Source organism: Urocitellus parryii, chromosome 9, assembly GCF_045843805.1.
Source record: "Urocitellus parryii isolate mUroPar1 chromosome 9, mUroPar1.hap1, whole genome shotgun sequence".
Classification (NCBI taxonomy): domain Eukaryota; kingdom Metazoa; phylum Chordata; class Mammalia; order Rodentia; family Sciuridae; genus Urocitellus; species Urocitellus parryii.
In genome coordinates, this window is record NC_135539.1 from 61,212,057 (window position 1) to 61,227,988 (window position 15,932).

The following is a 15,932-nucleotide window of genomic DNA, read 5'->3' on the forward strand; positions in this document are numbered from 1 at the left end:
ACATCTCTTCCAAACAACCTCTTTCTCACTTATTGTTCACTGACATCATAGTTCCCAAAGGAAATTGCCTTTGGTCACAACTCAAAAGGATCAGGTTGGTTAAAATAGGCAAGAAAAAGTAGGAATAGTGAAAATCATTTGGAATCACAAGATGATAATTATTTACAGCTATACATTTGTAAGAAGCCATTTTTCTCTTAAAACTTTGATGATTTAAATTAATGGTGAAATTATAACCTATCAGTGTTTTTTTTTTTTTTTTTAGTGGGAAGTGTGTACAGTCTATCACACCATTTATTTATGGATTTGCTTTTGTTTCTTGTCATTTGCTATCAAAGCCAGCATTGAAGCAAACATCTCTGCAGAGATTTTTCTGTTTATACCTCTGAGTATCTGGGAAAAATGCTGAGAAATGGGCTGAAATGTTTGCAGTCTGAGCTATTTATTTTCTGAATCAATGCTTGGGCTTTGCCAACTCATACAATTGATCCCTTTAATCTGTTATCCAATTAAGTGGTTATTCTCTTAAAATCCTATACCCCTGAAAGTACCCAATTAGTTTTCTAAACAAATCCAGCACTTTCACATCTCCTTGCTTTTGCTTGGGCTGTTACCTCAGTTCCTTGAGGAAAAATCTTCAGCAACTATTGTAACTGAGGTTTAGTGTTGCCTCTCCACCATTTTCCCCCCGCCCCAGATTCTTAATCCCACATTCTTGGCAGAAACATTAGAGTGTTTTTCTTTGCTTCTCTTAGTGTCTTCTACTGAACTCCTCTACAGCACTTACAGTTCAGTTCTTAACTGATTATGGCAAGTGTAGGAGAGAGAAATAATACCTTCACTTATCCCTCACAAGGATCCTAGTTGGTATCCCTATAACAAGAGACAGATTTAACAACAGAAAAAGAAAATATTAAGCTTTACTTGACATAGGCCTCTAGAAATAAAGACCCCGGTAAAATTTACTAGATTTTTATGTTTAGGTTCAATGAAGAACGAAAAATTACAAAGAAGTTGGGTGGTATTAAAAAAAAATATGGGGGCTGGGGCTCAGTGGTAGAGCAGTCACCTAGCACATGCAAGTCCTTGGGTTGGATCCTCAGCAACACATAAAAATAATTAAATAAATAAAATAAGGGTATTGTGTCCAACTACAACTAAAAAATAAATATTAAAAAAGTATGATCTAATGATAATAAATTAGAGGGAATATAGCAAGGCCTATTTGTTGGATTCTCTTGGCCTCTCTGTGGAGACTCCATTTCTCTAGGTGTGGGATAGTACTATTTTCACGTGGGGGTCTTATAACAAGAGAAGTGCATCATAAAAGTTCCTTTTTGATCTACTCTTCCACAGTAAGGCAAGGGAAGGGCAGAGTGACCTCCATGGTGCTGCATTTTGGGGTGGTATCTCCTGAGCCTCAACACAAGCAAATTGATAAGATGGAGATGGACCTACCGGCTGTGTCTGGACTGATGGTCTGCCACTCAGGTCCTTGGGCTCCAGAAATCATTTGTGATTTGTTTTCTCCCTCCCTCATTTTTTCTTTCCTATTTTTTTTTTTTTGTGGGAGAATAACAACATAATAATGTGAGTGATTAACAAGAAGAAAACAAATTATATCAGTAATTATTCAGAGTGTTAGAATAAATTAAACTTAAATAGTTGCTTCTGAGGGCTTTAGCAAATGAATATGATTAACCACTGTATGTGGTTACTGATTGTGTGCTTTACCACACTAAGTATGTTTCTGTATATGTATACATAATATATACTCATATTTAAATATTCTGTTATGGAAATGAATCACTGACTCCAGTAGACCCATTACAAATGAATTCCTATCTCAATTAAATTGAGTTGTAAACCTCATAGTTGATTACCCCAAAGAGCTCATTTTAAATGCATATGACTCTTAATGGCTCCAATGGAAGAGAGTCCTTCACTCACTCCTGATGAATGTTACAACTTTTAATTGAAACAAGGTTACCTAAGGTATTAAGGTTATATCAGATGCTGGTGAAGGAGTTATAACTTAATAAAATTATAATTTAAATATTCTGGTCAAAATGATTTTCTAAAATTAGATTAGAAAATGGGATGGGGCAAATGAATTCCTTTCTACAAAGAAATGTGATTGTAAGTCTTTACCTTCATGATGTATTTTTACTAATTTTAGTTTTCTGTGCTTATAGTTAATTTTAGAAGCCACTGTTTTGTCATCAAATGCTTCTGTTGCTATAGATGACATCAGTGTATCCCAGGAATGTGAAGTTTCACATAAGCCGCTCCCAGGGGGCAGCATACAAAATAAAGGTAAGTTTTTTTCTTGTGATGATTGAAATTTTAAGCATAGAATTCAATAGGCCTTCTTGAAATCAAAATATTAAATATATTAGAGTCAATAATACTTATTACAGGTTGTATAATATATGGTATGTCCTTAACACTCTAAAATATGCATTTTGTAAAAGAAGGTAACAATATATCACTGTCTAATACTTTAATCTCTCTTTTAATACTATAGAAGACTAATAATATAGATTCTAATCTTATAGTTAAAATTGTCACATGAAAATTTTTGATTATTAAAATTACGAAGAATTATAATTATTTTGCGTGTTTTAAAGATACTCCTATAAAAATTCACTTTTCCATTAATTGTATTCTGTAGTTTAAATGAACATGTAATGAAATTCATATTTCAAAATCTCCCAGATATTTAAAAAAATGGCTCAAAGCTAGCCAAAATCTTAAAACTTGACCCTAAAATTCTGTGCTGTATTCAAAATATAATATTTTCAAATAGCAGATGCAATTTGACTAATTCTTTGATTTAATTTTTTTTTGGTAAAGAATTTCAATTAAGGGAAAGAAAGACTGTCAAAAAAAAATAGTCAGATAGGTATTTTGAACATTCAATCTTTATTTAGATTCTGGGAGTACACTGTGTCTCCAGTAACTTTGTAATTCTAACACTAATTGATGTTTCTCTCTGACCATTTCTGCCCCTGGGGCTCAATAAGAATGTGGCTTGAAAGCTGTCCCACTACATTTCTCTTAATTACTATAAGCAGAAATATTTGCATGTGAAAATCAGGCAGGTTGTGTTATACAGTTATGTTTCCTTAAACAATCTACTCAGTGAGTTCAAGGGTTGTGTGCTTACAGGAGCTAAGGACACTGGTGAGGAAAGATAGTGCAGAATTCTGTTTTGAGACCTGGATTAGAGAAACTTTTTAAAAAATTTTACTTTAAAAAATCTTTTGTACAAATTTCTAGGGGGCAGTGGTAAAATTTGATAGATGTATACAGTGTATAGTGATCCTATCCGCATAGTTAACATTTTCCTATCTTTTTAGGGAATTTTTGCTTAACAACTTAGAATTGTATCTGCATGATACAATTGTAGCATTTCAATCCACATATACAATATGTGCTGATCAAATCAGGGTAATTAATGTTTCTATCTCCTAATCATTAATTTGTGTTTGGAGACTTCAAGCTATTTTCTTTTTGTAATTCATAGAATTTATCAGTTTATTTTGAATGATAGTCACCCCACAGTGCTGTAGAACATCAGAATTTACTAATTTGAATTCTGGTGCTGATTATCTAACCTTCCTCTATGCTTCTCACTCCCACCATTCTCAGCCCCTAGTAATTCTTATTATATGTTTTGATCAACTATTTTTAACATCCTCATATGAGGATAACCAAATGGTATTTGTCTTTCTGTATATAAGTTAGTTCATTTAACATAATGACTTCCAGTTCAGTCCTTTTTTTCTGCAAATAGAATATCATTCTTTTTTATGGATGAATAGTATTCCATTCTGGACATATCCCACATTTTCTTTATCCATGTGTACTTTGATAGGTGGGCTGATTTCAAAATTTAGCAGTTAAGAATAGTGTTTATAATTAAAGCTCCTTTATTAAAGACATATTTTATAGGTTATAGAATTATGTGATACTTTGTATTAATGTGCATTTACTTTGTTCAAAATATATCTCCTACATGCACAGAAAACCTTTTTGAGCTCTGTGCATATATGTGGCTTTGATACCAGAGAATGCAAAGAAGCAGATTTAATGATTTGCTTAAGGATATGAGTTTTAAAAGGTCAATCAGCATTACGTTGTTTTTATGTTCAAAAAAATTTTTCTTTTTTTGGATCAAATATGACATCATCAGAATTGGAATAATGGAAGGCATTCAGGTTGACATTGAAGAGTGTAACTGAAAGTGTAAGGAGCATGATGGTGTGATAAGTACTTTTCCTCACTCAACATAAGGACCACAGCCTACACTACTATAACAAAATAAAGCTAAGGAGATAAACAAAAGTTTTTTTTTTTTTTTTTTTTAAATTAGTTTTATGTGATACGGTAGCCTTCAGAAAGCAAAACCCAAAGGCCTAGGGAAAACTTTCTATTTTTATGCTTAATTTTGATGTAGAATTGACAGCTTGTAATGTGATTGGGCAAAAGGGTAAAATCACATGGTAATGGGTTACATAATTGGGGGGACAAAGTAAGACCCATCTCTTTAGTTTTTTTTAAAAAATACATTTATTTACTTATCAATGGACCTTTATTTTATTCATTTATATGTGGTGCTGAGAATCAAACCCAATGCCTCACACATGCTGGGCAAGTGCTCTACCACTGAGCTACAACCCCAGCCCCTATTCAGGATCTTTTGGCCACTCTGTGTAGCATTTCTTCCCCTGGTTATCAGGTAGGGTCTCTGGAGGGAGGGTTTTATGACCAACATTCAGAAAAAACCTGAGTCACCTTCTTGCTTCTGATGCTCTCTTAGTATTCTTGAATTTAAAGTAGTTTGGGGTATCATTTTCTGAGTTCTGACAAGCCAAAGTGTGGGTCAACGTTTTAAGTGATAACTAAAGCTAACCTTGGCCAATTTCTAAGAGGACTTCTTCTTGCTTATGGGACACCTCTTCCTAAACAAACTCAGAATGCATTCATGTGTAGGTCACACCAAACACCATAACAGTTGGGTGGAGTGTAAATGTAATTAGACCAAAATTGCATGAATTTTTCCTGAATAATTAATGATTTTACAAATAAAAAAAAATAACTTACCCTTTTTGCAAATATGACCAATAGGCAATTGTATTATCTCCATTTTGAAATTTAGAGACTGGGAAGGGATAATTTAAAATGTCCTGATACAACAGACACTTCATTGTTATATTTGTGGAGGAGAATAGCCTGAGACCTCCCCTAGAACTAAAGCTATTGAAGGACTTACCTGGCCTATGCATGGCTTCTCCACTTCCAAGATGGCTTAGAGCAGCAGCCTCGCATTTATACTGGAAGCATGACACCCATGATAAAACCAGTAAGGCGTCCTATGATCTGGCTTCTTATCAAGCTGCTTCACTTTCAGCCTATTTAAAAACTAGTGCTGGTGAAATAGTTATGACTTCTACTTAGTTGTTGAAAGGGGAGGAAAGGTTTTTATCCTCTTGATCTCTATTGGAAGCTGGATTTGCATCACAAGAGAACAGGAGCTGTATTTCATCCAGCCAGGTCTGTGATTTTTACACCTGAGTGCCCTAATAGGGTTGGTGAAGCCAATTATGAGTGAAATCACTGACTCATTCAACTGATATTTATGTGTACATATTTGCTTTCTAAATGTAAATGCATACTGCTCAAATGAGTGTTGTTTAATGAAGATAGTCAGAATTGAAACAACTACAGGATGCGAATGCCAACCAAAGGATGCCAGGGAGAGCAAACCAGATAAGCCTTAAACCAGTACCAAGGAATAAAGGCACAGCTTTAACATTCAGTTTGCTCTTGGAGTAAAAAAAAAATGAAATGAATGCAAGATAGGACCTCAAAGCAAGAATAAGTAGTATAGCCAGGCACAGAAAGACGAGTGCTGTATGCTACCACTTAGATGAAATATTTTAAAGTATCAAAATTCATAGAATCAAAAAATAGAATGGAAGTAATTAGAACTATTGGAAAGAGGGAATAAATTTAGTAATCAATAGGCATAAAGTTTCAGACCTTCAAGAATAGTAAAATCTAGAAATCTATAGAATATTGTAGTTACATCCAACAACAATGTATGATACACTTAAAATTTTTAAGGGGGTAAATCTTATATTTTTCTTATAATAAGATAAATTTTATAGGAGAATGTATTATAAATATTTTTTAGCTAAAGTTCTTGATGACATGCTACTGACACATGGTCATAACGATTGCTATTCCAGTATAACCCATAACAGAGAACTACATAATTCTCAAGAATATTCTTTCAATAATAGTGTTCCAGTAAATAGATAGTTTTATGTCCATAAGCTATAGATCATACCTAGCTCTGTATATGGTTAAATCTTTGATAGACTTCTTTTAGTTTTTCCTTTTCAAGGGCAGATGATTCATTCTTCATTCTACTTAAATTATTCTAAAGTTATTCTAGCATTCTGAAAATTTAATAAAGAAGAAAAAAAAGGGTGTCTGTGATGGATAAATTTTTGCAAAGATATTTACTCAATTCGAAATGCAAGATAATATTCAGTCAAAATAGTGGAGAGGCATGGACATATTTCTTAAATGTGCTAGAACACAGGGTTGGAAAGACTTTGTTATGGTTCAGATGTAAGGTGTCACCTGTAACTCATGTGTGAGATAGAGCAAGAATTTTCAGAGATGAAATATTATATCCTGGATCCATCTACTGATATGGACTAACTGGGCAGTAACTATAGGTAAGTAAGATGTGGCTGGAGGCTTTAGATCACCAGGGTCATGACTTTAGGGTTTATATCTTGTCCCTGGTGAGCGGAGCTCACTCTCTGCTTCCTGTTTGCCATACCTTGAGCAGCTTTCCTCCACCATACCCTTCTACCATGATGTTTTGTCTCACCTTGGGCCTGAGCTATGTGACTGGCTGAACATGGACTGAAACTCTGAAGCCATAAGCCAAAATAAATGTTTCATGTTCTAAATATGTCTTGTAAAGTTTTTTGTCACAGTGACACAAAATTGAACAAAAACAGACTCCTTCTGTGATCCTTGTAGGACATAGGTCATAATGATATGAAAAAACCTTAGGTATTGTAGAGGTTTGATACGTTGGCTACCAGTTGTTCTTTGACCCACTGAAAACCTTTGTGAACATCTACTTTCTACAAAGAGTAAAGTGTGGTGTTTAAATAAAACCAATCACATACATTTAGTTAATTTTTGACAGGGGTACTATTTTAATCACCTTTTTCACTACCATGACCAAAAGAACTGACAAGAACAATTTTAGCTTGCAGTTTCTGAGGTTTCAGTCCATACATTGGCTGACTCCATTGCTCTGTGCCTGAGGTGTGGCAGAAGAGTGGTGTTGGAGGAGAGCAGCTCAGAACATGGCCTCTAAGAAGCAGAGAGAGAGCTCTCTTTACCACACACGAAATGTGTACCCCAAGGACCTACCCTAAGGACTCATCTTCTCCAGCCACAACCTACTTGTCTATAGTTACCACTCATGTAGTCCCTGTCAGGGGATTAATGCACTAATTAGGTTAAGGCTCTGATAAACCAATCATTTTACTTCTAATATCTCTCGCATTGTCTCACATGTGAGCTTTTGGGCGACACTTCATATCTAAATCATAACAGGAGCCAAATACCATGTAGAAGGGGCAGTCTCTTTAGTAAGTTGTGCCAGGAAAATTGGACTTTCACATGCCAAAGAATGATAATAATCTGGATCTTATACAATCCACAAAAATCCTCTCAAATGAATAAATGGCCGAATTGTAAGACCTGAAATCCTTAAACTCCTAGAATAGAATGTAGGCAGAGAGCTCTTTGACATTGACTTTGTTAATGATTTTGGATACCTTGCCACACATTCAGACTGCAAAAGGGGAAGTAAATAATGCTACTAAATAAAAGGAAAAAGCAACTGCAGCGAAAATAACCAACAAAACAAAACAGTAATCAGCAGATTTGGAAAAAAATATTTGTAAACTCTATACCTAAAAAGAGGTAGATAGTCGAAATTTATGAAGAACTCATTGAACCCAATAGAGAGACACAACCCGATTAAAAAAGGCCAAGGGACCTGAATAGACATTTCTCCAAAGAAGACAAAAATGGCCAACACAAGTATGAAAGAGTGCTCAATATTATTAATCATCACAGAAATGAAAATCAAAATCGCAACAAATACCCACGCTATACCTGTTAGGATGATTACCATCAAAAAATCAACAGACAGCAAATGCTTGTGAGAGTGTGAAGAAAGGAAACCCTAGCATACTGTTGTTGAGAATATAGATTGGTGGCCTTATAAGGGAAAATCATATGGAGGTTCTCAAATAAATTAAGACCTAGCAATCCCTCTTCTGAGTATACACCTGAAGGAAAAAGAATCATCACATCTTAAAAATTGCTATATCCTCTGCTCACTATAGCATTATTTGTAATAGCCAAGATATGGAAACCATTTAGATGTCCATCAAAAGAGTAGTTGATAAATTGTGGTGGTGGGTTAATACAAAATAGCATATTATTCATCCCATAATGTGAATGAAAATGGAGGACACTGTATTAAATGAAATAAGCCAGACTGAAAGAAAAGTATTGCATGATCTTCCTTATATGTGGAATCTATAAAAGTCATATATATTTATGTGTGTGTGTGTGTGTGTGTGTGTGTGTGTGTGTGTTTATATATATATAAGGAGGGGGAATAGAACAGTAGTTATGAGGCTAGGGAATGGGAATGGGGATATGTAGTTTAAAGGATACAAAATAGTAGATGTGTGTGATAAACAAGTCAATAGTGATAACATACAATATGTGGACCTTAGTTAATACAATTGAACTACATTTGGGATTCCTGCTAAATAAATAGTTTTAATTGCTTTTGCTATTAGCCTCTTTTGTCCCATAGCCCAACTGTGGAATGCTCATAAAATTTTAAATTTAGTTTATAATACATAATTATATAATGTGTATATAATTATATGGCAAGACAATAATAATAATAATATTGATTAATATTATGTATGTATGATTTCCAACCTATTTTAATGCACCTGTTTTAATTTTGATAAAATAGTCACAGAATTGAAAACTTTGGGAATAATGGGTTAATACACACACACACACAAAAAAAAAAAAACCCAACAACATACACACAGAGAAGTGTAACAATATGAGATGATAGATATGTTAAGTTGATTTACCATAGTAATTGATTTACTGCTATGTATCCTATAACATTTTATTGGCTTAACTATACATAATAAAATTTATTTTAAAATTACATAAGGAAACTTGTTTATTGGATAATAACACTTTGATTTAATAGTGTCCTATAATACATAGTTAGAATGGAGGTATAAACAAATAGCTATTATAATTCTAGAGATTTAGAGAATGAAGTCAATAGAAGGTAGATAGTTTCTGAGCAGGGGTTTTGAAAAATGCTTTTCTTTATATTAATACATAAGAAGCTGTATGTTTACAGAATGTTTTGTCAGGGATTCATGGGTTCTTTTCTGTGCTATATGTCTATGATGACTTAGTGAATGTGCATTATTTGAAAACTTTATCTATATAAACCCTTTTAATCCCCAAAAGAAATCTAAGAGGTATCTACATTTTATAGACATCAGTTGATGTCCATTCAGGAGACAGAAGACCACTTTAGTAATTTGAACAGGGAAAATAATAAAAGAATAAGAAGCTAAAGAATCATTTATGTGGCAGAAGCAGCTTAACTACAAAAAGAAGAGAATGATATACAAGGACTATCCTCCAGGATGGAGACAGATCCTAAGAAAGGAAGGAATGAGTGAGCATGTCGTCCCTTTATCCCAACACTGAGACAGAGCTTAGTCAATGACTGAGGCACCATGGGCCAGATTTGGTCAAAGCCATTGGGCGAAGGGAGGGGTTATCCACTAAGATTCTTGCAAAACTCACAGAAGGATTCTTGTAACTTGTTTCTTTTACATTGATAGCACTCAAGGTGCAGGAGCCCAAGCACACTAACATAAAATCTGAAGAAGCAACTCCTTTCTTTACTACTAACACAGCTGGAATTGTCTGAACTATTAAAAAAAAAAATGTATTGACAAGGTGCAGTTCTAGTGTCTCAAAGCAAAGTGGATTTGGAGTTGAGATACAACAAATTTATAATTGGCATATTTGTTTAATGCAATGTAGTCCACAATTGTGGAACTCCATTCTCAACCCATGCAGTTTGTCTCCAGTCCACACCCTTAACCACACACTGTGTGACCTTTCTATTTTCTTAAAAGTCATTATGAGGTTGAGCATGATATCGGCTGGAAACTATGAAGAGTCACCCTAGTCATGAGTTTGAGCAACAGGACATTTTAAGCCAGGGTTCAAGATTTGACTTTTAGAGGAGAAACCACACTCTTAGGCCTATAGGATGTCAGTTGGTAACAGTAAATATCATATGGAAGTTTAAAGAACTTATATTCCTAAAAATATAATACTTAATCCTTTCTCCTTGGTAATTATTTCTTTAATCACTTTATGTGTCTAAATCTGAATTTTTTTTGGATGGGGAGGCAGTGCTGGGAAATGAACCCAGGGTTTTGTACATGCTGGGGAAGCATTCTGCTGCTAAGTTACATCCCCAGCCCACATGTCATAAATCTGAATGAACTTAATTGCCTTTGATACTTGTAGTGTGTTTCAGATAGTATTATAGATATGAAAGAAATATAAAAGGTCACCCTCAGGACCATAAAGTTACAATTGTAGTAGATTCAGTTAAAAGTAGTATCAAATAAAATCCTGGTCTCTATAGTCTTATTTTGATTTCCTTGCTTTTTTGGGGGGAGGGGGACTAGCTAATTTTATGTTGTGAATCTGTGTATTCATAGAAATGCTAATTCTTCATTCCATTTTTGTGAATCCTTGTATTAAAGATTCTGGCAGTGAGTTAAGGTGAGGTAAATGAACATGGAAGAATTTAGAGGAATGATTTTTTCCCCTCTTGAATTTTCAGTAAAAAGGTTAAAAGGAAGCACATGGAGTTTAGGCTGAGATCCTAGCCTAACTAACTAGCCTAATTTTCCCATAGAGAACTTAAGTGTTTGAAAAAGCAGGGTTTCCTGCAAAGAGAAAAAGACAATGCTACCCTCAGGATTTTATTCATGAACACAATTTCTCTTGAAAAGGAACATTGCTATTCTATGATTTCTAAAATTTACTATTTTAATGCATTTTGTTCTAATTGTTATCAGCTTTACAATCATCTTTAACCTCATTTGCTTTATTTTTTTTCTTTTTAGATGATTCTGATTATGGCCTTCTTCAAAAAAATTATTAAGCTTACCTGGAATTTAGGTTTTCAATGTCTCTGAAATATCTTCAGAATCTTTAAATCAAAAACACTAAATATAAATTTTAACCATTTTTTTGTAAATGAGAGAAAAAGAATAGTAGATTGAAAATGTTTTGAGATATATAGAGAATATGAAATTTACTGAATTTTGATAGCCTCAGGTGATTAAGATATTTCTCTATTCATTTATATTATAATATAAAAGTAGAATTAATATATTGGACTGCAACTTAAGCATACGGGTTTTCAAAGACCAACTCATCTCCCCTTCTCCCTAAACCATTTAAAATAGTACATACCCACCATGTTACACTCAATTTCTCCTGTATTTATTGATGCTAACTGAAGTATAATCATATGTCACTTATTGATAGGGGTATGTTCTGATAAACATGATATTAAGTGATTTTTGTCACTGTGCAAACATCATAGAGTATACTTAATAATTTCACTAACTGACTACAGTATCACTTGGTAATATCATCTAATGAGACCACCATGTATTGACCAAAACATTGTTACTAGGCAGGGAACTATACCTACATGGCAGGATAGATACAGCATATCTTTTTTTTTAAAAAAAAAAACTTTATTGTTTTTAGACGTACATGACAGTAGGGTATATTTTGACAAATTACACATATATGGGGTGCAACCCATTACAATTTTGATCCCATTCTTGTGGTTGAACATGATGTAGAGTTACACTAGTTGTGTCATTATATATGAGCATAGGAAAGTTATGTCCAATTCATTCTAGTATCTTTCCTATTTCCATCCCCCCTCCCTTCCCTTCATTACCCTTTGTTTAATACAATGAGCTTCTATACTTCCCCTCCTTACCCTCCTGTGTTCTGGGTTAACATTCACATATCAGAGATAATATTCAGCCTTTGATTTTTGGGGATGGCTTATTTCACTTAGCATAGTCTCCAGTTCCATCTACTTACTGACAAATGCCATAATTTCATTCTTCTTTATAGCTGAGTAATATTCCATTATTTATATATGCCACATTTTTTTTATCCATTCATCTGTTGAAGGGTACCTAGGTTGGTGGTGTGAATTGAGCTGCTATAAACATTGATGTGGTTGTGTCACTGTAATATGCTAATTTTAAATCCTTTGTGTGTAAACTGAGGATTGGGATTACTGGGTCAAATGATGGTTCTATTCCAAGTTTTTCTGGGAAATATCTATATTGCTTTCCAGAGTAGTTGAACCAGTCTGCAGTCCCACCAGCAATGTAGAGTAAATCTTTTTTCCCCATATCATCACCAACATTATTGTTACTTGTGTTCTTGATAATTGCCATTCTGACTAGAGTGAAATGAAATTTCAATGTAGTTTTAATTTGCATATCTCTAATTGCTAGAGATGTTGAACATTTTTTTAAATATATTTTTTGACCAGTCATGTTTCTTCTGTGAAGTGTCTGTTCATTTCCTTTGTCCATTTAGTGATTGGGTTATTCATTTTTTTAGTGCTAAGTTTTTTGAGTCCTTTGTATATCCTGGAGATTAAGGGCTCTATCAGATGTGCAGGTGGTAAAGATTTTCTCCTATTCTGATGATTCTCTGTTAATGTTCTTAATTGTTTCCTTTGCTGTGAAGAAACTTTTTAGTTTGATTCCATCTTATTTATTAATTATTGGTTTTATTTATGTGCTTTAGGAGTCTTACTGAGGAAGTCTGTTCCTGAGCCTGTATGATGGAGAGTTGGGGCTATTTTTTCTTGTAGTATGTGCACTGTTTCTGGTCTAATGCCAAGTTCCTCAATCCACTTTGTTCTCAAGCCAAACTTAATCTCAGCAGGATAGACCCTAACAGAAAGCAAAAAAGGATTTGGTGGCAAAGAAAATGTCACTGCCTCGGTGTATGAGAAAATAATCCTAGTTTCTGAATAATCCATTTCCTTTGGACTATTTATTATATAGGCCAATCAAAATGTGGCTGTCAGCATTTTTGAGGGTGCCTCTTTATTTTTTTTTTTAGATCAAAATTGTTAGTTTGATTTTTTTGTGTGATTGTATAAGTTTTGGTTTAAATTTTTTTAATGACACTCAATATATTTTTCCAAATTATTTCCCAAAGGGTTTTGCTGATAAACAGTCATACCTTAAAGTAGAAGTGTGCCTTTTCACTGTGCTTCAAGTCTGTTTTAAAATTTCCTTGCCCTTTTCATGGTTCATAAGTTTTTACTTTTGTGAACAAATGTTTAATTTTCCCAAAGCCTAAATGGATAATACTACTTGAGGAAGTGCTTCACTTAGTTCCAGAAAATGACTTGTAGACTCAATAATGAAGAGTACTTATGTCACATCACATAAGTGATACACTTTCTCATGTCTGCATAGAAACATACAAATCATTTTGTTATTGTCTATGCTATAAAATGTAGGTAAGAAAGACAAAAGTTTACTTAAATAGCACTGTAAGTTATAAAGATATTTTAATATTCCTAAATAACATTTTCTGACCATTATAATTTGTTTCTGTCTTAAAACTATTTAGTCTGAACTGTGTGTGCTTTTTTTTTTTTAGACCTAAACAGTTTCTCATTTTCTACTTTTCTATTTCCTTTTGGGAACACCAGCATAAGTTCCTACTTAGTACTAAATTCAATAGAGTTGAGAAAGACAGGTTGAATAGATCAAGAAAAAGGAGTGATTGTTATTTTTCTGATGTGTTTCTTCAAACTTAGATGCTGGTTGTATATTTTCCCCAAAGTACTCAATCATCTAAATGCAGAAATGTGTGCATTAATAGTGGTATTTTCATCTCTGAGACGAAGAACGGGTCCCAAGTCGATTTTGTATGTATTGATGTAAGCCACCCTATTTATTTTATATATTCATTACAGACCAATAGTAATTGTTTTACTCTGCATTGAGTTTTTTTTTTCTTTTCACAGAAATGGATTGGGAGAGGGCTTGAATTTCCCACAGCAGTTTCTTTTGCTTTTTATTTTGAAAGAGAGAGAGAAAAAAATGTGTGTGTGAGAGTCTTTGTGCATCTTCATGTTAGGAACATTTTTTTCCCTTGCTTATTCCTGAAAAGTGTTTTCAAACAGTTTTTTTGTGTGTGTGTGTGTGTGAGATTGGAGATATTTAAACTTAGTTATATAATGAAAGGCTTTCTATAATGCATTTATCTTTAAAAGCAGAGATTGCTTCTTATTTTAATAAAAGAGAAAAAAAAACAGATGCTGTTTCTGTGCTCTATCTTGTGTTCTTTACTGTAGCCTAAATAGAGGGAAAAATGTGTCTTAAAATAAACCTAAATTTGCTACTTATTGAGTACCTTCCTTTTTTACTGAATGCATATTTATAAATAGTCCTTATAGGAAAAAAACACCTATCTAGTTGTTTTTATTAATAAAAGAGTTCTCATTCTATTTTTCTCATTGTCTTCAAGTTTAAAATCTAGACACTTTCTTCTCATCAGAAAATCTCACCTAGAAAAATGTAATTGTAAAAGCCTAATGGGAAGTTGGTTCTGATGAAGGCTCATCATTCTGTGACATAAAGATAAGAAATGGAGGAAAAGTCCCTTAGTTCACATTTATGAAAGTCTCATAACTAAAGAAAAATGATGAAAAATATTTTTTCTAGACAAGTAAAATCTAGTAAATAACCCATGATATTTTCATTAGTCTTTGTTGCATATAACTATATTGTGAAATTAGGGAAATTCAGGGATGGTAGAGAAAAATGATTCTTCTTTCTCACTTGAAAATTCTATTGAGATTAAAATCTGGTTATTTATTAAGGAATTCTTTCTCCATGATCATTTAAGATTAGATTTTAATATATTACTAATGATGTAGATAAAGAGAGAGATTTGTTTTTCTGTATCATTACTTAGAGATCATTTGAGGTATTTTTTTAAAGGCCATTATTGTTATTCAATCTTAGAATTATAAATTAGAATTATATCTGAAACCGTTTTCTCATAAACCTAAACAACTTTAGTCCTTCTCTTTTCCCACACATCTACAATTCGTGTCCTTTTTGTTTTTAGTTTAGTGATGGGTAGGAACCACACAGGAAGCATGAGGATCTTTCGGTACCTAACACCAGATATTCCCTTACATCTTGAGGAGCTTTACCACAGTAGCTGGAAAAATAGACTTCTTCCTGATGTCAGTGTGCACCTGTTCTTGGGTATCCACTTAAAGACATGTAAAGACCATGCGATGGCAACACTCACATGTTTCTACAGTACTTGCTTTGTATCTGACAGTGTTTATATGCATTAATTAATTTGTGGCTAAGTCAGTGAGGTACCAATAGAATGTCAGCCCCCCAACCCTACCCTTTGGTCACACATTTCACATTTCAGGGAAGGGCGAGACTGCAAAGCAGATCTCGGAGACCATTTTCATTTCTTCTACTAAGCCTTCAAAGGTACTTAAATTTATAGGGTTCTCAAATAATGGAATTCCTTACATTCATGGGTATTAAAAAAAACAGAATTAAATTAGCCTCTTTCTTACACTTCAGTGTTTCTATGTTTTAAGACTATCTTTGCTTGATTCATATGGTAGATACAGAAAG

The 15,932-nt window shown here is 33.6% G+C and overlaps 1 protein-coding gene across 1 annotated transcript in view; it reads left to right on the forward strand.

Moving 5' to 3' along the window:
- Window positions 1-15,932, forward strand: part of Malrd1 (MAM and LDL receptor class A domain containing 1) — a 656,113-nt gene that overhangs the window by 107,653 nt on the left and 532,528 nt on the right. The window contains exon 14 of the mRNA XM_077802928.1: window positions 2,196-2,316. Within this exon, the coding sequence (XP_077659054.1) occupies window positions 2,196-2,316 (121 nt within the window). The remainder of the gene's footprint in view (window positions 1-2,195; window positions 2,317-15,932) is intronic.